The sequence below is a fragment of the Neofelis nebulosa genome, chromosome 14 (genome assembly GCF_028018385.1).
Source record: "Neofelis nebulosa isolate mNeoNeb1 chromosome 14, mNeoNeb1.pri, whole genome shotgun sequence".
In the NCBI taxonomy this organism is placed as follows: Eukaryota; Metazoa; Chordata; class Mammalia; order Carnivora; family Felidae; genus Neofelis; species Neofelis nebulosa.
Window position 1 is genome coordinate 22,670,043 of NC_080795.1, and position 26,633 is coordinate 22,696,675.

The 26,633-nt window shown below is 40.3% G+C and overlaps 1 protein-coding gene across 1 annotated transcript in view; it reads left to right on the plus strand.

Moving 5' to 3' along the window:
* Positions 1 to 19,832, plus strand: part of KCNB2 (potassium voltage-gated channel subfamily B member 2) — a 387,255-nt gene extending 367,423 nt beyond the window's left edge. Inside the window, exon 3 of the mRNA XM_058699829.1 lies at positions 17,427 to 19,832. Within this exon, the coding sequence (XP_058555812.1) occupies positions 17,427 to 19,583 (2,157 nt within the window). The 3' untranslated portion in view covers positions 19,584 to 19,832. The remainder of the gene's footprint in view (positions 1 to 17,426) is intronic.
* Positions 19,833 to 26,633: the final 6,801 nt, after the last annotated feature.

A 26,633-nucleotide genomic window follows, 5' to 3' on the forward strand; every position in this document is an offset into this window, starting at 1 on the left:
ATCTGAACATTTGTCATTATATAATCAGTATATTTTTAAATTTTTTTTTCAACGTTTTTTATTTATTATTGGGACAGAGAGAGACAGAGCATGAATGGGGGAGGGGCGGAGAGAGAGGGAGACACAGAATCGGAAACAGGCTCCAGCCTCCGAGCCATCAGCCCAGAGCCTGACGCGGGGCTCGAACTCACGGACCGCGAGATCGTGACCTGGCTGAAGTCGGACGCTTAACCGACTGCGCCACCCAGGCGCCCCTATAATCAGTATATTTTTATATGTAGATATCTGGGTGGTTGAATTTTGCATTGCTAACCAGGAATCACTATAGACATAAGTCTTCATCTGTAAACTATCTGTTGAATATATACAAAACAATAGCCACTGTTAAATAAGGACCTACTGGATGCTGTATATATTTAGGCTCTAATCTTGATCTTATCAGCTCTGTTACCTGAAGAGTGGATGCCTCATAGTTGTATGAGTGACAGAACTGGGATTTGAATCCAAAACGTGACCTATAAACTAAGGTTGTAGTTTAAAATGATGGAATCAACTATTTTAATATTAACTATGTAAGTCATATGTAACTCTTATGGGATAAATCTTTACCTAATCAAAAATTGGGCCTTTTATTTTGAGACAAATCATATAACTGAAAAACCCACATGATATTTAGAAACCAATATAAATCAATGGTCTGTGTCAATAATACCAACTTTTATTCAATTTTGAATTATTTAATTCAGAGGTTAATAAAAAATGTCCCCAAATGGCAATAATCACCAGGCATGATTTACTATATGACAGGTCCTTACAACAGAGGTGTATAACCTTATGAACTTTGTAACAACAGTTTACAAATGGATTTACTAGTTATTAGTGAAAATTTATCACTCCAGCTTTATCGTAGAAAATATTATGAAGTAAACCACCTGGATCCATTTAAAACCCAGATAGCAAAAGAAACACAAAAAGTGGTAAATAAAAGGCCAGAAATCTAATTGTCAGAATTAAGAAAGGGCTATTATGAATATAATACAGAAGCTATATATAGATAACTCATCGAAGTCCTAAGTCACAAAGTAATATTGAAAGAGTTTGGGGTGCCTGGGTGGCTCAGTTGATTGAGTGTCCGACTTCGGCTCAGGTCACGATCTCACAGTTCGTGAGTTCGAGCCCCGTGTTGGGCTCTGTGCTGACAGCTCAGGGCCTGGAGCCTGCTTCTGATTCTGTGTCTCCCTCTCTCTCTGCTCCTCCCCTGCTCACACGCTGTCTCTCTGAAAAATAATAAAGATTTAAAAAAATTATAAAAAAAAAAAAGAAAGACTAAGGGTTTGTCCTTTTTGGGAGGTGGAGAAAGTAGCCTTCCTTCTCTCCCATTGATAAAAATTATCTAAAGCTCAGCTTGGGAAACATTAGGATCATGTCAGCTTCATATAGGTCATCAAAATAAAGTAATAAGTATAATTTAGTAACTATTATTATTGTTACCATTATATAGGGGTAGGAATTATGGGTCAACAAAACACTCTATAAAACATTACTCACCCTTCCTGATATTCTCTGTTGTATTTTCAGCTATTTCACTTTTTTTAAAAAGTGCTGGTAATAAAGGGCACATGGGCGACTCAGTCAGTCGGTTAAGCATCCAACTCTTGGTTTCAGCTCAGGTCATGATCTCACAGTTTGTGAGTTCGAGCCCCACGTCGGGCTCCATGCTGACAGCACAGAGCCTGCTTGGGATTCTCTCTCCCTGTCTCTCTGCCCCCCCCCCCCCCCGCCCACCTCGCTTGCTCACTCTCTCTCTCTCTCTCTCTCTCTCAAAAGTAAATAAACTTAAAAAAAAGTTTTTAAACCTTAAAAAAAAATTGCTGGTTATGAGTCAAAGAACTGATTTATGATCCACAAAGGGGTTGCTACTCAGTTTGAAAAATGCTATTCAGAGGAGCTGTACATGGGTGCCTGGCTTACTCAGTAGGTAGAGCCTGTAGCTCTTGATCTCAGGGTTGTGAGTTTGAGCCCCATTTGGGGGTAGAGCTTCCTTTAGATAGGTAGATAGATGATAGATAGATAGATAGATAGATAGATAGATAGATAGATAGATAGATACAGATGATAGATAGATAGATAGATAGATAGATAGATAGATAGATAGATACAGATGATAGAGCTTACTTTAAATAGATAAAGTAAGTAAGTAATTTTTATTTATTTATTTATTTTTTTTTTAATTTTTTTTTTTTCAACATTTTTTATTTATTTTTGGGACAGAGAGAGACAGAGCATGAACGGGGGAGGGGCAGAGAGAGAGGGAGACACAGAATCGGAAACAGGCTCCAGGCTCCGAGCCATCGGCCCAGAGCCCGACGCGGGGCTCGAACTCACGGACCGCGAGATCGTGACCTGGCTGAAGTCGGACGCTTAACCGACTGCGCCACCCAGGCGCCCCAGTAAGTAATTTTTAAAAGGAGCTGTACACATGTAGCTATTTTGGTAGGACCTGCTTACCAGGGACTTAAATAGCAGAGAGACAGGGATACACAGTACACTTACTGGTGCTTTTTATGTAAAACTGGTTTATCTAGACAGCAGCATGAGAATTCCCCAATACTTTTATAAAGCAACACTACAGAAAGTGTTTTAAAATTGGGTTTTTTTAATTTCCTAACATCAGAGAAATTTCTTGTTGCCTACTTTACCACTTTAATGTTATTTTGTAGTATTTCCTTATTTATCTTTCTCCTGCATGTTGCTGGTGTAAGTGACTTCCACAGCTTCTGGACCCACATGTTCTAACTTATAATGGGCTGCTATTTAGAATGCAGGTGTTAATTACCTACTTAACAAATCCTAGCTATTTACTTCCAACAGTAAATACAACTTAGTTTCTCCCAATTAAACTGTTTTTCCTGCTAAGGTTCCAAACCTCTTTGATTTTCCTCTCCTTTGCAAATAACATCAAGTCCACTTTTGAAAGGAATATATGGAATGGCTTTAAGTGTTCTCAGCTCTGGGTGGCTCAGTCAGTTGAGTGTCTAACTTCGGCTCAGGTCATGATCTGACGGTTTGTGAGTTTGAGCCCCACGTGAGGCTCTATGCTGACAGCTCAGAGCCTGGAGCCTGCTTTAGATTCCGTGTCTGCCTCTCTCTCTGCCCCTCCCCTGCTCTTGCTCTCTCTCTCTCTCTCTCTCTCTCAAAAACAAATATATATTTTTAAAAAGTTCTTTTTCAATAATAAAAAAAAAGCATTCTCAGCTCTAACACTAAAGATTGGACCCTCTCATTGAAGAACACAACGTGACTATTCTAGTTTCCTAGCGTTTGGGTGACAAAATACCACAAACTGGATGGCTCAGAACAACAGAAATGTATTCTGTGACAGCTCTGGAGGCTGGAAGTCTACAATCAAGGTGTGTGGGCAGAGCTGTGCTGCCTCCAGAGGCTCTACAGAGGAACCCTTCCTTACCTTGTCCTAGCTTCTGGTGGTTGCTATCAATTCTTGGGATTCCTTGCAGCCATACCACTCCAGTTTCTGCCTCCACTGTCACATAGCCGTCTTCCCTTTGTGTGTCTTTCTGTATCTCTCATGGCCTCCTTATAGGGACAATAGTCATCGGATGTAGGGCCCATTCTAATTGGTTATGACTCCACCTTACCTAATTGCATCTGTGAATAAGGTCACATTCTGAGGTTCTGGGTGTGCATGAATTTAGGAGAGGAGAGCACGATTCTTTTTTTTTTTTTAAGTTTATTTATTTATTTGGAGAGAGAAACAGTGCAAGTGGGGGAGGGGCAGAGAAAGGGAATCCTGAGCAGGCCCCCGCACTGCCAGCACAGAGCCCAATGCGGGGCTGAAACCCACAAAGCTGCGAGATCATGACCTGAGCCGAAACCAAGAGTCAGATGCCCAACCGACTGAGCCACTCAGGCACCCCAGGAGAGCACTATTCAACCCAGTATGCTAACTTTCCAAAAGGACCAGACATTTATCTCTACCAAACTTACTGAAATTAGGCAGCAACATCCAAAGAAATGAGCTCAATAGCAACTTTATGGGGAAGAGTGTGCCAACTTCAAACAGGAAGTTGTAAGAATAAAATTGTTCTACCTCTAACACTATATACTAGCTAATAATTCTGTCCCAAACTCTGTAGTCCATAGGAAAAAAATGTATTTGGTTAGCATAAAAAATATTAGTATTTCAATGGAATTGTATGACCTCTGGAACATTCTCACATGCACTATATAATGTCATCATCACTACAACCCAATAATGTAGATGAAATTGTCATGAGAAACCCCCAGGCTACACAAGGAGAAACAGTGGCTCCCGTCTTGACTCAGGTCATGCGGTTAATTTACTAATGCAGACCCGGAGAGAAGGTCAAGTTCTCTGACTCCTAACCCATCATTCTTACTACGGTCAAGCTGAATTTTATTATGTGAAAGTGTTTAAAGCAATGGCTGTCAATTGCAGCCTAGACAGGAGGTGAGGGAGGAATTGGAAGCCACATCAGCATCACCTGTAAGACTTTTTTCTAGTAACTACACCTGCCCATCCCAGAACCCCTGAACAGTGTTGAAAAGTCCACAGGGCCTCACAGACCACCCTGGTTTCCAGAACTGAGATCCACTTTAAAAATCTGTAGAAGAGCCTCTGAAGCGGATTTTTTTAATGGCATGGTTTTGTGCCTTAGGTCAGAGCTGCTCAAATGTAAATGTGCACATGAACCCTTCATGAAAACAGATTCGGATTCAGTGGGCCTGTGATGGGATCTAAGATTCTGCACTTCCAGTAAGCTCCCAGGTCATCCTGCTGGCTCAAGGACCACCTTCCAACAAGGCCTTTTAGCCTCCCGACAGAGAATACAGGAGCGACTCTGTACAGATAACAGAATGTATCTAAGGGATTGTAGAAAATGACCACACCAGACAGATATAAAAAGCAGGATCCCTCTGCCCAATAAATACCTCCTTAGTTTCTAATAAGTACAGACGTGCTTGAGCCCATTCCCATCATTCCCTGATCAGTGCTGTCAAAACAAGCCAAACAGGATTCAAATAAAGGCCCTTCTTTGGGATATGCTCTGCTTCCTGGCCTGAAAAAACACCCATCATTGTGCAAGAGAAGCTGCTCCTCCTTTTGGACCCTGGACCGCACAGCAGCCTGCCCCCAGGATCAGCTGTAAAGTGAATCACACAAGTTTGCTGCAGGCACAGCCTGATTGGCTCTCATCCAACAGTTCCTTTGGCAGAGTGTGGCCCTCACACATCTTCTGGCTTCTGGCACCCTGTAATGTGGTCTCAATGATGTTGACCCCAAAGTATTTTTCAGAAGAGCTTTACTGCAGAGATTCATTAAAGGGAAAAATAATGATTGCATTATGGCTTTTTCTTTTCTTTGAAACTGCTGGGACACAGTCTTTAGATACGGGGATAATGGTGGAAATAAACCCTTGCATTTCTCTGTCCATGATGATGAATGAACTGATGAGGCCAACGAGGTGGCCAAGGAACAAAGCCAGGTTTCAATGGTGCTTTAATTCGGGAAATTTAGAAGACTTCCTTGGAGAAACTAGAAGTTGGAGTGGTTGAGAAATAATTCAACAAATGAGCGCGCTTTCAGGGAACAGCTGATATAAATGGGTTCCCCCACTAGTCTTTGCCCTGTGTGATGTCAGAATGTACACGTAAGGTAAAATCTTATAAAAGAAAATAGCTCTGGCAAATAACAGTGTGTGTCTCATAATGTTTTCATGTACCAATAAACTGTTGTTTAACTCTAAGAGATTTTTCTAATTCTGTTCCAAACGCTGAAGTGCTTATTAGAATTTTTTGATTTGAAGAAATACTGTTTTCAAAGAAAGTGCTGATTTAAGTCAAGGATCACTCTGGGTTTTCTACCAGCATGAGATACTCATGGAGATAGGTCAGAGCTGCTGTCTTCCTGGTAAACTTCGTGGTAAACACGGTGCCGGGGGCGGGGTTCCTAGACTAGTCATCTTTGCAGCAAGTGAGGTCGAGATTCCACCCTATAAACGTAGTAACATACTTCCTTCTTGAACCCCGTTCCTCCTGCCACTGCAGTAGAAACTTTTCTTGTTTTCAGTTGCTCTCCTCCTCCAATCAGCCCTACACACTGTAATTAGTGATCTTTCTACAGTGCAAATCTGAGCATGCCGGTCCTTGCTTAGCTTTTGTTTTGTTTTGTTTTTTGTTTTTGTTTTTACTCCTTCCCGCAGTGCCCTCAAGCTTTAGCAAGCACCAGAATCACCTGGAGGACTTGTTAAAACATAGATTTCTGGGCCTCTCCCCAGAGTTTCTGATTCAGTACTATGGAGTGGGGCCTGAGAATTTGCAGTCCCAACAAGTTACCACATGATGCCCATGCTGCTGGTCTGGGGGCCACACTTGGAGGAAAACTGGCCTTTGGAGGAGGCCCACCAAACTCTTCATCAGTGCAGTCAGTGCCTTTCAGAATTTGTCCATTGTCTGACTTCTGAGAAGCACGCAGCCCCACTCATCTGTATATCTCCACCTGCATCCAGTCATACCATACTACTCAGTTCCTGAAATCAGGGTTATGGGAAAGTTGTGAAAGTAGCACACTGCACAAATGATGGAGGCATCACTCACATGGTCTCTTTATTGATACCCTCTGGTGTTGCGTTGACTAGTGCACAGCCTACACCCTTACATGTAGCAGCCCTGGAATCACCATAGATTCCTTCATGCCATGCCGCCTTGTAGATATCCCTACCCATACAAAGTTACTTGGAATTTTCTGAGCAAACCATATGTCTTGGGCTTCAAAGCCTTTGCCCACCTAGTCCTCTCACCCCATAATGCCCTTTATTCCCTTTTCTGCATTGGCAACTTCAATTCATCCTTGAAGTCCTCCCTCTCAAAGAGCAGATTTATAAGTTAGAATTGTCCTTAGAGCAAAGGAAACATTCTTCCAACAGGAAAAGGAAGAATGTTCTAGAATTTGGATACAACTGTAAATACTCTAGTGTCCAGAACATGCTAAGTATTCAAAATCTGTTTTTTCTCCTTCGGGATTACATGAATTATTTTTTTCAAAGAACTAGAAAGTCGATAAGGAAAAATGGAGGGAGGCTTATTTCCATTTATTTTGTTCTAGTCTGGACATCTCTAAGATGTGTTTTTATATGACATAACAATAATAAAGTTTTTTTAAGTTTATTCATTTTTGAGAGAGAGAGAGAGAGAGAGGGAGCATGAGCGGGGGAGGGACAGAGAGAGACAGAGACACAGAATCCAAAGCAGGCTCCAGGTTCTGAGCTGTCAGCACAGAGCCCAGTGTGGGACTCAAACCCACCAACTGCGAGATCATGACCTGAGCCGAAGTCAGTCACTTCACCGACTGAGCCACCCAGGTGCCCCAATAATAAATAATTTTTTATTATTTTAACAAATTAACAAATAAATTTGTATTTTAACAAATTACATTTGTAAATAAACATTGCAAATCGAACGTACAGCATTCTTAAGTTTACACCTTTATAAAGTTTTTTACTTCTTTTCTGTGATGCTTGACTTTTGATTACACTGATGTGTGTGTGCACATATTTATATGTAAGTATGTACATATGAGTGTGCACATGCATGTGTATGTATTTTTGAAGTTAAGTGTAATTGGCCTATAACATTCCGTTCGTTTCAGGTGTCAAACATAATGATTCGATATTTCTATACACTGTGAAATGATCACCACGGTGGGTCTAGGTAATATCCGTCACCATACTTAGTTACAAAAAAATTCCTTGTGATGAGAATTTATAAGATTTATTCCCTTAGCAACTCTCACATATGCCACATAGTATCATTAACTATAGTCACCATGCCACACACCACATTCCTATGACTTATTTTCTAACTGGAAGTTTATATGTTTTGACTCCCTTCACCCATTTCTTCACCTCTGGCAAACCATCAGTCTGTTCTCTGTACTTGTTTTTTTTTTTTGTTTTTTTTTTTTGGTTCTGCTTTTGTTTTAGATTCTACATATAAGTGAGGTCATATGATATTTGTCTTTCTTGTGAATGTTTTTTAATGGATAACCTCCATTATTAATTCTTCTCTGTGGCTTAACGTTTTATTGCATAAACCTGAATCTACCCTGGATCCGTACATGGAACCATCACTTCCTTTACTGGTTGAATGAACTGCAGATTCCAAATCATACTCAGCAAAAAATGTGACACAGAATAAATACAGCACTTTTCTTTAATAAAATGTATCCTTCTGTGAAGGTGAAGCCCAAAGCTAATATATAGTCAAAAGCAGGCTTCTTGAAGAATAAGATTTAAAAAAGAAAAAAGTCTGCTCAACATGATGAGAAAAGAAAGGATTAATAAAAAGTATAACTTAAACCTATAAAAAGATTATGTTGCTGAACTTGTAAAGCTGGTCTGTTATCATAAAGTGATCTATGTATAATATGAATTTCTATTGTTAAAAAAATGCTATTGCTGGCTAAAGCTTTTAGGTTGACGTTGGGCCACATGGAAGCAATGGAACATGACTAAGAACCTGTTTTATTCTTCTGGGTGTTCTGTGGTAGGCACTGTAAGAAATTTTATGACAAATAGGGAGTTAGTGCCTTCCAGAATTCTAAAATTTTGGCCTGAGAAACAAAAATATCTCCTATGAAATTGTCAAATGATTATTTAAGAAAGTACTGTCCCAAGCACTGTCCCAAGAGACTCCCCACGATTTAAATTTGTCACTCCTCCTTCTGGAGCACTGCTGTTAATGTGACTCTATCCCAGCACCTCCTAAGCTCTCAGTTCAAACTTCAGACTTCCGGGAGCAAGAAAATCTGATCAGGCAAGCCTCAAGCAATGGATTAACATACCAAAGAAGTAAGATTGCCAGAGCAAATACAGAATGCCTCGTAAATTTCATATAAAAAAATTTTTGTAGGTTTTTTTTTTTTGAGAGAGAGAAAAAGCACGAGTTGGGGAGGGACAGAGAGAGAGAGAGAGAAAGAGTCCCAAGCAGGCTCTGTACTCATAGTGCAGAGCCTGATGCAAGGCTCTAACTTACGAACCATGAGATCATGACCTGAGCCAAAGTCAGATGTTTAACCAACTGAGCCACCCAGCCGCCCCACAAATTTTTCTTAGTATAGGTATTCGCATACGAAAGTTTGATTCAAATATAACAGCATCCTGTTTTCTAAGTCTGGTAGTCCTCCTGGGAGGCACCTCTCTGAGTACAAGCAAGGCTGCCAAGGGAGACCATGTGAGTCCAAGTAACTGCAAGATGTGTCCTCTATACCTTCTGTGTATCTGGTAAACCCAGGAAATCAATGCCATAAGCATTCAGGAGAGGCCACTGTAATGTGGAGTGCCAAGGGAGGACTTCTGGAAGGACAGATGGAGGACAGTGGGATGAAGGGGATGACGTACCCAGGAAGCATATAATATATGGATAGATTCAATAGATGATAGATAGATAGATAGATAGATAGATAGACAGACAGATAATGTGTGGAGAGAGAGACAGAAACTATATATGTAAATATAGAGGTATATAGTGAGACACACAGAGTGGTAGCCAGGAATTTTCCAGACTCTGTCTTGCAAACAGCAGGGACCAGCCATGGTGCGGTAGTCAGTGCCCCAGTGGTAAGATAAGTTTAAAATAAATGCTAATAGGGGCGCCTGGGTGGCGCAGTCGGTTAAGCGTCCGACTTCAGCCAGGTCACGATCTCGCGGTCCGTGAGTTCGAGCCCCGCGTCAGGCTCTGGGCTGATGGCTCGGAGCCTGGAGCCTGTTTCCGATTCTGTGTCTCCCTCTCTCTCTGCCCCTCCCCCGTTCATGCTCTGTCTCTCTCTGTCCCAAAAATAAATTAAAAAAAAAAATAAAATAAAATAAAATAAAATAAAATAAATGCTAATACATTATGTATATATAGACATAGAGATAGAGAATGGATAGATGGATAGATAGATAGATAGATAGATAGATATTAGAGATGTGAGAAAGAGATTATGAGAGAGATTATGTATGCAGCTGATCCTTGAACAACATAGGGGTTAGGGGCACCGAACCCCTACACAGGTAAAAATCCATATATTACTTTTGGCTCCCCAATTCTTAACTAATAGCCTATTGTTGATCTGGAGCCTTACCAGTAACATAAACAGTCGATTAACATGTACATATTTTGTATGTTATATTTATTATATATTGTATTCTTACAATATATAAGCTAGAGAAAAGAAAAATGTTATTAAGAAAATCATAAGGAAGAGAAAATACACTTATTGTCCTGCACTGTATGAAAAAAAATCTGCATGTAAGTAGACTGATGCAGTTCAAACTGTGCTATCCAAGAGTCAACTATATATATATATATATATATATATATATATATACACACACACACACATATATATACACATATATGTATATATATATATATATATATGTGTGTATATATACGTATATATACGTATATATATATATATGAGAGAGATTAAGGAAGTAACTAACACAACTGTGAGGACCAGCAACTTTGAAATCCATACGGCAAGACAGCAGTCTAGAAATTCAGGTAAGAGTTGATGTTGTAGTCTTGAGTCTGAAATCCACAGAGCAGGCCAGGCAGACTTAGGCAGGATTTCTGTGTTGCAGTCTTAAGATCAAATTGCTTCTTCTTTGGGAAACCTGTCTTCATCCTTAAGACCTTTAACTGATTGGATGAGGCCTATCCACATTGTGGAGGGTAACCTGCTTTATTCAGAGTCTGCTCATTTAAATGTTAATCACATCTAAAAACATGTGATCTAAAAAACTAAAAATCTAAAAAACCTTCACCACAACTTCTAGACTGGTGTTTGACCAAACAACCAGATACCACAGACTAGACAAGTTGACCCATAAAATTAACCATCAATGTCCTCAAAACAATACTGTGTAGCTAAGTGAAACAAGTATTTATTTTCCACATCTTCTATATGGGAATACGAAGTCCCAGAAAAGCTAATCATAGTGTGCATGGTCACAAAACCAGTAAAGTATATCAGAATAGGTTTCAAACTCTAACCTTTCAACACTAAGCCCTATATTGTCACCACCCCCTCTCCACTTCGCAGGAACTTATGAGGCTCCCTGAATCTTCATTTCTTCCTCTATACAATGAGAAATGGAATATTTCCAAATTCTCCTCTAACTTGAGTGTTCTATGATTTGTTTTTACAGCCTAGTATCAAGTTAAATGAAATCTGTTCCAAGGATAAACTCCACTCATTCTCTTCTTGTGTCCCTCCCCCCAAATCCATCATTCATTCACAGACTAAATGGAAGAATCTAACCATTTGTGTTGTGCTTTCTTGGGGAAGGAGGGGAGGCGAAGCAGTCTACAAAACCGGAGAGCGATGCTCACTGCATTTGAGGGGTTAGGAGGGGCAGGAAGTTTGTGCCCAGCCAAGCTTGGCCAGTCTCCATTTTCACTCTCTGGCTCCTGAAGACTTGCAAGAAGGAATGACCTAAAAAGAAGTTACCCAATTGTTGGAGTGTGTGTAAGATGAAAGGTATCTCCATCTTTCTGTTGCTCCTTTCTCTGCAGAGTTACTGTGAATAAAATTCAAGTTTCCTTCACCAGCCTTCTACCCAATCACTTGCTTCCTAAAATCTAACCTTTTAAAATACAGAAACATATCATCATGAGTAGTGAAACAAAGCTTATTCCCGGAGATACCAAGAAACTATTAAAACAGTGTCTTCAGTCAGAAGATAACCAAAAACTCTTCTCTCAAAGAATTGGTTTTGTACGTGAGAATAAAAAAATTGAAAGAAGAATCCGATAGATGTGGAACTAGAATGTTTCTCACACCCTTCCCCAAATGAAAGGCATTATACAGGCTGACTGCTGACCTCAGTTTGAGCATGGATGACTAAGTCTTTTCAAACCCTCAGTGAACAGCACACGAATGGAGGTGGCGGAGGATTGAATTCCTGGGTTCCTGTTACCCACAGGGCCAAAATAACGGACGGGCAACTGAACTTTTCAGTGATGCGCCTGCTTTGCATGTGTCATGCTCACATCAGTTAGCACATAAGGGCTTCATGCTAGCATGTGCAGGTCAGCAGAGGGTACTTAAGCACAGATTCCCTTTTGTCCTGGGAGAGCCAAGGGAACATTCTGGAGAAGAAAGAGCTAGTAGTCAACTGAGGACCACCAGTGTAGAGGACAGCACCAGGTATTCTAGGAATATGAGAAGCTAGAACTGCAAATTTAGATGGTTCTTCCAAAGGATTTACTTTCTGGTTTGCTATGGTTGATAGTGTCTTTAGAAATAGGATATCTGCGCTCTCTCTCTCTCTCTCTCTCTCTCTCTCTCTCTATGAATAAACATTAAAAAAAATTTAATAAAATAAAAAAGGGGCACATGGGTAGCAGTCAGTTAAGCGTCCGACTTCGACTCAGGTCATGATCTCACTGCTCATGAGTTCGAGCCCCGTGTTAGGCTCTGTGCTGACAGCTCAGAGCCTGGAGCCTGCTTCGGATTCTGTGTCTCCCTCTCTCTATCCCTCCCCTGCTCATGTGCTTGCTCTCTCTCTCTCAATGAATAAATCAACATCAAAAAAAAAATTTTTTTAAAAAGTAGATCAGTGGGTGAAATCATGATATTCTAACCAACTTCTAGTCTCTTCCCTTGACAAATGGTTTAAACTTTGGCTTATGTGTTCATGCCTTGTCCTTTTTCTGAAAGTAGAAAATTATTTATGCTCCTAATAATGTTTGTCACAGGATTTTTCCTTCCTGTCAATTTAAATAAGCTGGTTCAGAAAATCCTTTTTTTTTTTTTTTAAAAAAAGAGTTCTTCTTCTTTTTTTTTTTTTTTTTTTTTTTTTAATGTTTGTTTATTTTTGAGAGAGTGCGAGCAGGGGAGGGATAGGGAGAGCCAGAGATACAGAATCCAAAGCAGGCTGCAGTCTCTGAGCTGTCAGCACAGAGCCCGATACGGGGCTCGAACACACAAGCCATGAGATCATGACCTGAGCCGAAGTCAGACGCTTAACTGACTGAGCCACCCAGGTGCCCCTCTCCTAAAAATTCTTATCATCACATTCCCCATATGGTTTTCTATTTCTGATAAGTTTTGTTTTTAAATGTGTTCTATCCCGCTAGGAAGAGAAAGCCCGTATGCTATATAGTTCAGGGCTTGAAACTCAGTTTCACCTTCCAGTTTATATTCATGAAGGAAGGAAGGAGAGGGTAGGGAAGAGGGGAGAGAGAGAGAGAATGTACCCACACTGACCTTCAGTGCAAAGCACAGACGTTTCCATGTGCTTTTGTGGACTGTTGGACATCAGTGAATTTAAAGCAGATATGAAATTGTATCTAAATGGGGGATAAACAGTCCAAGTATATTTCATTTCCTCTTGATGCTGGCCAAAGACTGTGTCCAGACACACGTCCAGCATTCCTTGCACCTATCCGACTTTACATTTTATAGGTTGCTTCGTGTGCATTATCTAGTTTGATCCTTACCGACCCTGGGAGGCAGACAAGACAAGTGTGGTTCACCTCATTTTACGGATAAGGGACCTGAAGCTCAGAGAGGCAGCCGGCTTGTCCAAGTGGCCCACAGAGGTAGAGGCATGTGCTTTAATTCCCTGTCTTGTGTTCTTTCCACCACAAAACACCCAGTAACACCATTATATCCCTTCAAAGGATATCACATCAACAAGTTGGTGCAATTGAGGCAAGTCTCCCAACTGCCTTACTTCCTCTCACTGATATCAATGCAACCAGTTTTTGGTACCTATTAATGCAAGTGTCAGGGGCCCTAATCTTAACTCCATGTGATCCTCTGAATTTCTGTGTTTATGTGAAGAATTAACGTCATTTTCCAGGTGATTCAAAATGAAAGAAAAGTTTTTTCCAGAAAGACTGTCTATTCCCAGTAACCAAATGCTTAGAACAGAACAGGGCAATAGTTTTCAAAGTCTTCTCATCTGACTTTTTATTTCTTAAGCAACAAAAGTATATTTTGGCCATTCAACCAAATGATAGGATCAGTTGCGATTTGTCCTTGGTATAGATGGCACACATGACTGGAATTAGCAAAAGGTGGTGGTTTAGAAAGAGAATCATCACACGTAAGAGGTGGAGGGGACTGTGGAGGGGCGCCTGGGTGGCTCAGTCGGTTGAGCGTCTGGCTTTGGCTCAGCTCATGATCTCGCAGTTTGTGGGTTTGAGCCCCGCATCGGGCTCAGTGCTGACAGCTCGGAGCCTGGAGCCTGCTTCAGGTTCTGTGTCTCCCTCTCTCTCTGCTCCTCTCCTGATCGTGCTCTGTCTCTCTCTCTCTCTGTGTGTCAAAAATAAATAAACATTTAAAAAAATTTTTTTAAAAAAAGAAAGTGACCATGGAGATGACCTAGTCCATATCTCCAAGGGAGTCGGCCAATATCGCACAGATAATTGTTTGGAATTTCTGCATTTCCCCTTCATTTGCCATGTGCAGACCTAAGTCTGCTTGCTAGAGCTGAGATACACAGCCAGCTCTCGAGTCCAGTTGTTGGAGGCGACAGGAGTTCAACATCTAACTTGTGCGTGGTTAGGATAAAAGAAGTAATGCCTAAGTGCCATAAGGGTTTGCTATACTAAAAAATATCCATGTTTAGAAGTGTATCCTGTAGCTTAGACCAAAATGCCACATTTATTATATTTATTTTGTTTAAATGCTACAATAAAACAATAAGCTCGCATTTGGCTTATTGCACCACACATCATCTTTGGTATATATTGAATAATTTATCTAAAGCGCCGTCTTTCTGGGAGAACTCCAAGCTTCACAAGATATTTAAAATAACCATTTCTCTAAACTGAGAGCAAATGGATTTTGACAGATTAAATTTGAACATGAGACAGAAAATAATGCGCTTCAGTACCTATGGTTTCTTTAATATGAATATGGGGTTGCTAAGAGCTTGAGTGTTTGGTATTTTTAGTCATTCTTTTCCTTCAAGAATGTACTCCAAATCACGTTGGGCATGTGCTGAATTTACAGGTATAAAGGGCAGCCTAGTTTGTTAAGCTGCCATCATCTGGCCTATAGACTGTATTAGGACTCTACAGTGTTTCATTAGTTCCCCAAGTTAGCTACTGAAGTCAAATTAATTACAGTCAAATGTGATTGTGGAGCCAAGGAAAACTGAAGGTCCACCCTGGACCATCCAATTTTGCCCTTTGTCCAAAAGGTTGGAAGATAATGGAATGGCTTCATTTGTAATTCTACTCTTCTCCTTGATCTTTGAAGTGACAGTCATTAGTAAGATGCATCCAAAATGGGCAGGTGAACAGATAAGATATAGAAAACCTAGAATATGGATTAATGTAAGAATGATGGCAGCAACCCCAGTACTTAAAATGCCCACTTAATATAATACACTTACTAAACAACAGTGTGACCGCCTAGAAAATACAGAGGGACTGGTTACTTATGGTAAGAGCATAAGAATGGATGGGACCTGGCCAGTGCTCCCTAAGGAATCTTGTAGTGACAGAATTTTGTTAGTGCCGCCCCGCCATTGGCCTCTGTGGGTGGAAATTTGAGGTGAGCATTCCCAACTTGCCCTTAATAAACCCTCTGAACCCATTATCCATGGGTTTATCTAAACCTTCTAGGAGGATGTCTAACTTTAGCCTCCACAATCTCTTAGAATAGGATGAATAGAACCTTTTTTCTACTGCGATTCATTGATCCACATTTTTAAAGGAAATTCTGAAGGATACTCAAGTCAAAAGTACTTACTTTAGTTTTGTTTAAGAAAAAGATTTAAAACACTAAGAGTAAAATACTGTTCTTTAAGTTAAGGAAACATACATCTTTATTCAATATCTGTTAACACACTCTTACGTATGTTATACTGTGGTTTTACTTGAGAGAGATTTGAGGAGAAAGATGGAAGCTGGAAGAACAGGAACAAAAAAACAATGAAAGGTATAGAGGAGGCATAAAAGGAGAATGGGTAAGGAGAGTAACCCAGAAGTAGAGAAACTGACAAGGATAAAGAGAAGAAAATGGAGGGAGAAAGATGAACAAGAGAAGACTCTTGTTTAGAAGTCCTGATGTCAGAGACAAACTAATTTTTTCATGATCTCAGGTTTACTGCGCTGTAGGGTCTCAAGCTGCTTAATCATCGTCCTTTGAAATATTTACTTGATGCTGAATCTTTAAATTAAATGGTCACTGTCAGGATATTTTTCTTGGAGCTGCACATAGTAACTGAGACCAATGACAGCTCCCAAGACCATTGACAAAAGTCAGATGAAACCAAGCAAGCCAGACCTAATCTAGGTAAGAGAGGCTTCCTACATCACCAAGAATTGTGTGTCCCAGACACACCATCTTTACAAACCAAAAAAGTGCTTCCTCCTGTTGCTCTCAAACTTTCATCTTCATTCTCGTCCTTATAAATCTAGAACACCAGCTTACAGTAAAGAAGTCCCTACTTGGGCTGCCTCTATTGTGCATGGTTCCACAATTTCCCACATACCTGTTCTTGGCCTTTGTCTTCCCAGAAAGATGCTACCAAGTTCCCCTATTCATTTCAGCCTCTAATAATATGGGTACCTTTCATTTGTTTAGCAATATTTGTGTGTCATGCAATTTTCACAACCACCATGTAACAGCTATGACTGCTGTCTTCATTCTACTGCTGTCTTTCATTCTAAAATTTATGAGATTTTCATTCTATGACTGCTGTCTTTCATTCTAAAATTTATGAGATTTTCCTTGACTAAATTAAGCTAGCTCTAATCTTCCTTTCCCACACGATGCTGGCCAGAAGTCCGCACCTCCCAGGATGAAGGCTGTACTGACTTGGTTCTGCCATCAGTGCTTACCGCATAAATGGTATCTGTTGTACGAGAAGCATTGTTGTACTGAGTGCCATAGTATCTCTCCATGTGTAGGTCTGCATTCGTGGTTTTAGTGGTAGACCAAAGCTTCTAGAAACCACAAATTCTGTCTAGCCTATTGTGCTTCTCAGGCAATTTCACTTAAAGAAACACAAACCGGGTGGTTGAGAGAGAAAAATAACTGACAACTAAGAGAGGAGAGATTGCTCCCCAAAGCGATTCCAAAGGGTGGTTACTGACACAGGTGTGCCTCGGAGCAATGGCAGGGGTGAGGGAATGTACTTTTTTCAAATTTCTTAGGCCCTAGAATTTAAATGTTTACTGTGTTGGGCTCCTAAGTGAGATGAACTCATAAAAAGTGAAAGTGTTTGCATTGGTTAGGGAATTTTAGGTTGTAAAATTCCCTTCTTGCAATATCTTTGAGCAATCCAGATCATTTAAAGAACGGGGAACCCATAAGTCTCCCAGCTGCCTAAGCAACTAAGAGGATTTGCTAACTTGGACTTCCTTCTCTTTTCCAGATCTTGGCCATCGTGTCTATCCTGTTCATCGTACTCTCCACCATTGCTCTGTCCCTCAACACTCTTCCAGAGCTGCAGGAAATGGATGAATTTGGACAACCCAACGACAACCCCCAATTAGCACACGTGGAGGCTGTGTGTATTGCTTGGTTTACCATGGAGTACCTTTTACGCTTCCTGTCCTCACCAAATAAGTGGAAGTTCTTTAAAGGCCCACTAAATGTCATTGATTTGCTGGCCATCTTGCCATATTATGTCACCATCTTCCTCACGGAGTCCAACAAGAGTGTGCTGCAGTTCCAGAACGTGAGGCGCGTGGTTCAGATCTTCCGGATCATGCGCATTCTCAGAATCCTGAAACTCGCCAGACATTCCACAGGCCTGCAGTCTCTGGGGTTCACCCTCAGACGGAGTTACAACGAATTGGGCTTGTTGATACTATTTTTGGCCATGGGGATAATGATATTTTCCAGCCTGGTGTTTTTTGCTGAGAAAGATGAAGATGCTACCAAGTTCACCAGTATCCCGGCGTCGTTTTGGTGGGCCACCATCACCATGACCACCGTAGGCTATGGTGACATTTACCCCAAGACATTATTGGGGAAAATCGTGGGAGGCCTCTGCTGTATTGCCGGGGTCCTGGTTATTGCCCTTCCCATCCCAATCATCGTGAACAATTTTTCTGAATTTTACAAGGAGCAAAAACGCCAGGAGAAGGCGATTAAAAGGAGAGAGGCTCTTGAGCGGGCCAAGAGGAATGGCAGCATCGTTTCTATGAACTTAAAAGATGCCTTTGCCCGAAGCATGGAACTGATAGACGTGGCCGTGGAGAAGGCCGGAGAGTCGGCCAACACGAAGGACTCGGCTGATGATAATCACCTCTCTCCAAGCCGGTGGAAGTGGGCCAGGAAAGCTCTGTCGGAAACAAGCTCCAACAAATCTTTCGAGAATAAGTACCAGGAGGTTAGCCAGAAAGACTCCCACGAGCAGCTGAACAACACTTCTTCCTCCAGCCCCCAGCATCTGAGTGCCCAGAAACTGGAGATGCTGTACAACGAAATCACCAAGACCCAGCCTCACTCTCACCCGAACCCAGACTGCCAAGAACAGCCCGAGAGGCCGTCTGGGTACGAAGAAGAGATAGAAATGGAAGAAGTGGTCTGCCCGCAGGAGCAGCTGGCTGTGGCACAGACCGAGGTCATTGTGGACATGAAGAGCACCTCCAGCATAGACAGCTTCACTAGCTGTGCCACCGACTTCACAGAGACGGAGAGGTCGCCCCTGCCGCCACTGTCCGCCTCTCACTTGCAGATGAAGTTCCCGCCCGACCTCACAGGGACAGAAGAGCACCAAAGAGCCAGGGGGCCCCCATTTCTCACACTAACCAGAGAGAAAGGGCCTGTGGCCAGGGATGCCACCCTGGAATATGCTCCAGTCGACATAACTGTGAGCCTGGATGCCAGCGCTTCCCAAAGCGGGCTCCACGGCCCTTTGCAGTCTGACAGTACCTCCGAGAGCCCTAAGAGTTCGCTGAAAGGCAGCAACCCGCTAAAAGCCAGATCCCTCAAAGTGAACTTTAAGGAAAACAGAGGCAGTGCCCCACAGACCCCGCCCAGCACTGCCAGGCCACTGCCCGTCACCGCGGCTGACTTTTCCCTCACCACCCCGCAGCTCATCAGCACCATCCTGTTAGAAGAGACCCCCTCCCAGGGAGACACACCCTTGCTGGGCACCGAGGTTTCGGCACATTGTCAGGGACCTTCCAAAGGGCTGACCCCTCGGTTTCCCAAGCAGAAACTCTTTCCTTTCTCGTCGAGAGAGAGGAGGAGCTTCACGGAAATAGACACTGGCGAAGACGATGACTTCTTAGAGCTCCAGGGGCCAAGACGGGACATGCAGGCCGACCCCAGCCCAAACTGCTGTGCAGATAAACCTAGTGATGGAAGAGACCCTTTAAGAGAAGAGGCCTGTGTGGGCTCTTCCTCCCCCCAGGACACAAGTCACAACTGTAGGCAAGACATTTACCATGCTGTGGCTGAAGTAAAAAAGGACAATAGTCAAGAAGGGTGCAAGATGGAAAACCACTTGTTTGCCCCAGAAATTCATTCCAACCCAGGAGACACAGGTTATTGTCCCACACGTGAAACCAGCATGTGACTAGTTACAAAAGCAATAAAAAAAAAAAAAAACTTGTTTCTTAAAAATGAGGTAATAATGCCCGTGAACTAAAAAAATGGGAAGCCCCCCCCAAAAAAGTGCATAAAATGTTATTTTTGCATGGCATGAACAGTTTAGTTTAAGTACTGTTTAAATAAAGAGTCAAGACTGCATTTTGTAACAAACACAAAATGACTGAGGAACGGTGAACAAATAAAGAGAGCTCTATTAGGAACCAGTATTCTGCAATGTCTGACATTTTTGATCCTTTCATTTCAAATTGTAGACAGATTTTCAACTTTTTGCTTCTCTGTTACAATGAATTTTAGAATTTGCACATGAAAGGATGAAATGTCACTGCATGTATTCATAATTATGAGGATCAAGGTGCTTTGAGCTTGCAAAATGCCTAACTTTGTAAATAATGGGACCTGGGATGCAAAATTGTCAAGAACACATGGAAACAAGTTTCTGAGACACAGGTACTTCCTTCACAGCTACTGCCCCGAGGGGCTGTACAGACTTCTTGTTGCGAAATTGCAACCTCTTCTTAAACCATCTCACGTATCTTGCTTTGGGTCATAAAGCTCTTATAAGTACATTTGTTTAAAGGAATACAGTATTTTTATTGTGACATAATTCATAGGGTGCATTTTTCTTTTGTGCTTCTGCTTACTCGTGGCATTTGTGGTTCTATTTATAAATCATGAAAAGAGGCAAGATTTAATGACCAGATATCAACAAATTTGAAATTTAAGCTTGAAATTTTGCCAATTATATATCCTGCCACAGCCTAAAAACCTGAAAATATTTCAAAGGCTATACAACTAAACTTTTTTTTTTTTAACGTCACTCCACATTTGGAAATCACTTTCTTTTTCTTTTTTTTTTTTTCAGTTGTATGTTGGCCATCTAAAGATGATTGTATTTTCCACTTGTATCCAACATCAACTGTTCTGTCTAAAGAACTAAAGATAGAATGCAGCTATGCCAAAATGGGAATTCCAAACGTGATTTTTGATGAACTAAAAGCAAAGCTATTTAAGTGAGACTGCCACCCCTCTCATAGATAGCTGGGTTCAGAGATGAGTTACCATAAAAAGAGCCCTGGCCTGGCAACAGGTCACCCAGTATTTCCCAGTGGGGAGAGGGACGGCTGCCACCTGGGGAGGGCTCCAGGTGCCATAGCACCTGCCAGTAAGTGCAGCAACTGGAAATACCCTCACGTTTCCAACGTCCCCAAGCATCATCAGGATCACCGTTATTGAAAGCCACTTCCAGCATTTTCCACTGAAAACACTGAAATCCAGAGGACTTAAAACACTTGCTGGTGGTTACCCTGCTGGTGAAGTCTGTACTAAGAACCCAGGTCGTTTGAATGCATTTTGCTTCGCAGGAAACTAAGGCTCTGATTCCAGATCTGCAACTACCAGATGCGTGATGCTGGACAAGCCTTGTAAACCTCTAAGTCTCAGTTTTATGCCAATGAAACCCAGACAAAACTATTTCTAAGCTCCCTGAAGACTCCAAATTAATATGACTCTTTGGTTTCTCAGGAACGTCCAAGTTTTGCCTCAGCATAATGCATTTTGTATGTATGTGTGTGCATTGTGTGTGTGCGTGTGTATGTATGTGTGTGTGGTTCATGGAAAGAGTTGGGAAAATTCTGGACCAAATTTAAAGCACAACTTTTATTTAAAGAAAAAAAATGCTAAATTTTATTCTGTTTTTCAAATTATGATAAAAACACTGGAAAAGACAACCCACATGTTTAGATCATCAGGCTTTAAGGAGTAACATTTATTAGCAGAATCTGGTCATTATATCTCAGATAAGAAAACAAGTTAGATGCTTAGTTGACATCCAAGCATCCCTACTGCTAAAAAACAATTTTAAATATTTCTTTTTCACTGTGCTTAGAATTTCTTAAGGTTTTCATGTTTGTCTCAAAACACAACCTGTCGGGTTTGTGGTCATTAACTATTGATATTTACATTATTCATACTTATTTCAGTGTCTAAAGCAAAATGTTGATCTGTTTTTGTAAATCTAGAGTGTTTGAATTTTCTACCTAGAGTTTTTTAAGTCAGTTACGTCTGCTGTTAGAAGAGCAAATAAGTTATGAAAAGCATTTTCTTTACATAGTCTCATGAATTATTTTTTAATGTCTGTTATTGAACTAAATTTTTTTTAATTTATCTGTATGCACAGGTGGATTTGTCTTACTACCCTGATGGTTCACAAATGCCCACTTTCATGTGTCCATTAGGCTTTCTACTGAGAACCTTGCTCCAGAATGCTTAATGTTAGAAATCTTGCCTAGATAAGGAATCCTAAACGTTGCACCCTGGAAGCATTTTCCCTAAAAAGTTTTTTCCCTTTAATATTTTTTTTAGTTTCAAAGAGTTTTCAAGAACATCTTATGGAAAGCTTGGCCTTCACTTCTTCTTAGCCCTTCTGAGCCTAAAAGTCTTCAGCTAGGAAAGAAAAAAATGCTCCTCTAAAAAAACAAAAACAAAACAAAACAAAAACCTGACTTTGTTGTTTCATAGGGAGGCAGTTTGGGAACTAAGGGATCCCAGAATGCACTTCTGCAGCACTTGCTAAACCTTTTCAAAGAACTGCACCTGACGCAGAGAATGAACGTGTGTATGCCTGAGATGGTCTGCAAATATACCAAGCACAGAATTCTTTCAAAGTCTTATTTTTACATTAAAAATTCATGTAAATGCTGCATTTTACTCCATATGTTTCAATATAAACGAAATGATGTTTTATATTGCTTATCAACTAGTAAAACTGATACTCTGCTAACTTCATATACCTCTTTTGTACCCCCCTGGAAAATATATCCCTAGTTTAAGAAGCACTGCATGGATGACAAGGACATAGATTGGCTCCTTGAGGCCCCTGGGAAGTTTCTGCTGCTAGGAAAGTGTCCTCATTGGTAGCTAGCTCAGTGACCAAGGACAAACTTCAGTGAGTAGAGACTATTTGAATGAATGAAAAAAGAACACAATCTCAAGAATGGTTAACTTGATTCTTCTAGCTATCTTAACAACCAGTGAAAATTGCCACAAGATCATCTTAGCTCAAAAACTGAGATCATAAAAGTATAGAAATGGGAACATGGATAAATGTCTTGGGTTGGATCGCAAATACAAGAGTGACATAATTGAGTGAGTCCCTGGGGTTGACCTAAATGGTCTCTAAATATTTCCACTAGAAATTTCTCCACTCTGGCAAAACCAACTGCTTTGAAGCCAGCATTCAGATCAAACATTATCCTGATATGACTAGATCTGGTTACAAGGAGAATTTATGCCAAATGTCTGTTCCCATTAATTTCTTGTCAAAACAGTCTCACTCTCATGTAGACACAAGCTGGGGAAAGCCAACAATTCAACTATTTTCACTTGGAATTTGAATATCAAAAAAAAAAAAAAAAAACGCCTTATATATGTAGAGTACCTTCTAGTTAATTTCTTGTTGAACTTAATCCTCACGACAGCTTTCTGAATTAGCTATCATTTATCCATAAAGGACCAGAGAAGTTATGCATTTTGCTCACGTTGACACAGGTCACTGGTGAATAGTAGAATGTGGCCTCATCCATGTCGTCTGGCATCAAGTCCAGCATTCCAACATATGATAGTATGTTTCATTACGGTTTTTCCTATTAATATCTGAAATTATGTAAAAACAAACAAAAACAAAAACAAAAAAAACCTAGAAGTGCATTTATAGTCCTGCAGTTTGCTTAAAGCAGCAGTGGGTCATGCCAAATGGTAATGACTAGAGATAAATGATATTGACCGTCTTTAGCACATATGTTTGACAAATTTAGAATTCTCATCTTAAGAGCCACACGCCTGGGTTAAAAAAAAGAATCCATAGCTCATGAGGTAACATGACATACTTATTAGGCAGAGGGCTCAAGGAAGCCACTTGATTTTCTGAAACAAAATAAGTAGAATTTTAGAACTGCTTCTAGCCTAAGTTCAAATATTTTGTCTACTTGAATTTGTTATTTCATTGTTCGTTCATTCGGCAGATACTAGGTGAGCACCCCGATATTACTAAATACTAGGTATTACACCCATGAATACTAGGTGAGCACCCCTGTATTCCATAGAAGGTACTGTGCTTGGTGGTAGAGTACAACCCTTAACTTCACGGAGCTAACTGCCTGGCCTCATTTACAACCAGGCTGAGGATCATTTGGGTCACTGAAAAATGTCTCTTTCTGAACATGGAAAAAAAAATCACTCAATTATCAAACCAGGGAAGCATATGACCAGAACAAGTGAAATACTTTTCCAACAAACTGTTTTCCTAAGAAACAGACAAGATGGTATGAATGTAAATCTGATACATAATTATCTTTGAATCACAATTTAAATTACACGTGAGACAAAGTGTTAACCTGAATGAGTGAGGTTGCTATCCGTATTATCTGATAAATAGAAAAATAATTTTTAATCGGATATATTGCTTGTCAAAATAGCTAATAATGGTCTAACACTAATAACTAGAGCAAGATTTAATACCAGTGAAAAGTCTATAACACATTTTATACTTTAATAGTTTGATGACGGTTATGCGGTTAAAAACAAACCCTTTTAAAGGTTTTTCTTAATTCCCATTAACTATAGGCAACATTTTAGCAATGTATCACTATTCTCTGTTTAGCCCTCTAGGTTTCTAAATGCAGGATATTTAAAATTCAATTATATAGCTTGACTCAAAGGATTTATTCACGAGGTCCATGTAAATTTGAAAATACATTGGGTATCTTTCCATTGTAATTGTCCTCACCCAAACAGAACTAAGAAAAGAAAAAAAAAAAAAAGAAAAAGATTCTACAATATCCAAGTAAAAAGTGGACACATTCAAAGTCCCTGCCCTGTTAGGAAAGAGGAAAGGCCCCAACTCTAAAACCATGGTTCTATATTATTGAAGTTAGTTCTCACTATAATAGAATGCCACCCTGCCTTATAATGCTATTGGTTTCAATAATCGTTTCTTCTACTTGCCTTTTTTAAAAACGGCCTGAGTTAATTGCATAAGTCCTATTTACCATTACCATTAATGCATAATCTCTTCATTATTAAGTCTCAAAAGGTTTTAATCTATAAATACACATATAAAGGGAAGTGGGGGAGATTCTCTTAGTAATAAGACAGCCCAAGGTCAGCAAAGGATACAAGTACCAAAAAAAGGAAGAAAGGTAAAGAAGTGTGTGAGTAAATTAAAGAGGTTTTTTAAGCATAGAAATTTATATTAGGTACATGTATGTACTTTCATAAAATTTAGACTTACTATTGACATGAAATTCACAATTGAGACCATAATTCCAATTTTAATCTGTGTCCTGAAGAATTTGTTTCTTATGATTTAACAGATACTTCCAGATTGCTGTGATAAAATATTTAATTCAACTAACATTTATGCTCTACCATGTGCCAGAAATTAATTTATGCACAGTTTATCCCTCAATTTTACAGTCTACTAGAGATTTCTATTTAAAAAGATTATATTCCCAAGTGAAATCCAATTCCACAGGGAGGGCTGGAAATAGTATGTTTCAGTTTATAGTCTGAAAATTCCTGTAATCTATTTTGATGTTCCCTCAGAATCAAATGATTTCATTCCCCAATCTAGAATCTGAATGACCACCACATACACTTTCTAAACATACATGCTTAAAATTAGAGCTAGCTGTCTGAAATCTAGTGACGGTGTATTTCAATGTAGATATTGCCCTTTTCCACCAAAGGAAACACTATTCTAGCAAAAATGATGTTGAAAATCATTTTTATACTCACATAACTGTTTCATTTGACTTTTTAAAAATCTTAGCCTATATGCTGTGCCAGAAGCCATCACAACCTGCTGATCTGATGAAAACATAATGCCGATCTGAGCAAGTAGTTTATCTCCCATCCACTATGGGCAATGCTGGCAAACAATATGCCTAAGTCGTTCTTCTTTTAGTTATTTTTGTTTCATCTTAACCTAAAAATATTTTTAGGTGGCATACCAACCAATAAAAATCTACTTTCAAAATTGAGATTCAGGGAAACAGACAGAATAGTGAAAAGAGTCCAGAGGCAAACACACAAATTCAGAAAAGAGGTCATGGGCTGCCCTCTGCTTTTTATTCTTCATGTTGAGCACCTCCTAGTGGTCAATCTGAGAGAAAGTGGAATTCTCTATTTGCCTAGAAAAGAAATGGTAATGAGAATTTGAAAGAAAATTTTCTATCATTTTACAACTTTCATTACATATGCATATAGCCAAAATCAAAACTACATCCTAGACATTTTTGGAGACCTGTTTTTCAGTGGTCATTTCTCAGTTTTTCTTATTCCAAAATATCTGATAAAACTGTTGCTACTTTCTGCAAAGCTCTTTCAGAATATTTCTACCTGCCGCCTTCAAATCAAAATAGAATCACAAGTTTCGCTCAATATTTAGCAGAGCCCCAGTGTGGACTCTGGCTGCACAGTAAATGCTACTTTGAACTTTCCACTATGAGTGGGAAGCTAGAGAGAATGTGAAAGAGTGATTCTTTTTTTTTTTTCTTTAAGAATCATGAACCTTGGGGCGCCTGGGTGGCGCAGTCGGTTAAGCGTCCGACTTCAGCCAGGTCACGATCTCGCGGTCTGTGAGTTCGAGCCCCGCGTCAGGCTCTGGGCTGATGGCTCGGAGCCTGGAGCCTGTTTCCGATTCTGTGTCTCCCTCTCTCTCTGACCCTCCCCCGTTCATGCTCTGTCTCTCTCTGTCCCAAAAATAAAAAAAAAAAAAAAAAAAAAAAAAAAAAAAGAATCATGAACCTGTGAAGACAAAGCCACTGGGTTGATTAACTCCAAAGCCCACAGTCTCCATTTTCCACTGTCTGAAGATTACGAATAGAACCCAAACTGCCCCTGAATTTACCCTGGTGAAAAAAATAGATGGTTTCTAAACTCCCAAGAGACATCTGTGGGTGCTGGCCAGAAATTTCTGTTACAGCCAGATTTCTGCCATCTTTAAACCAAACAGAGG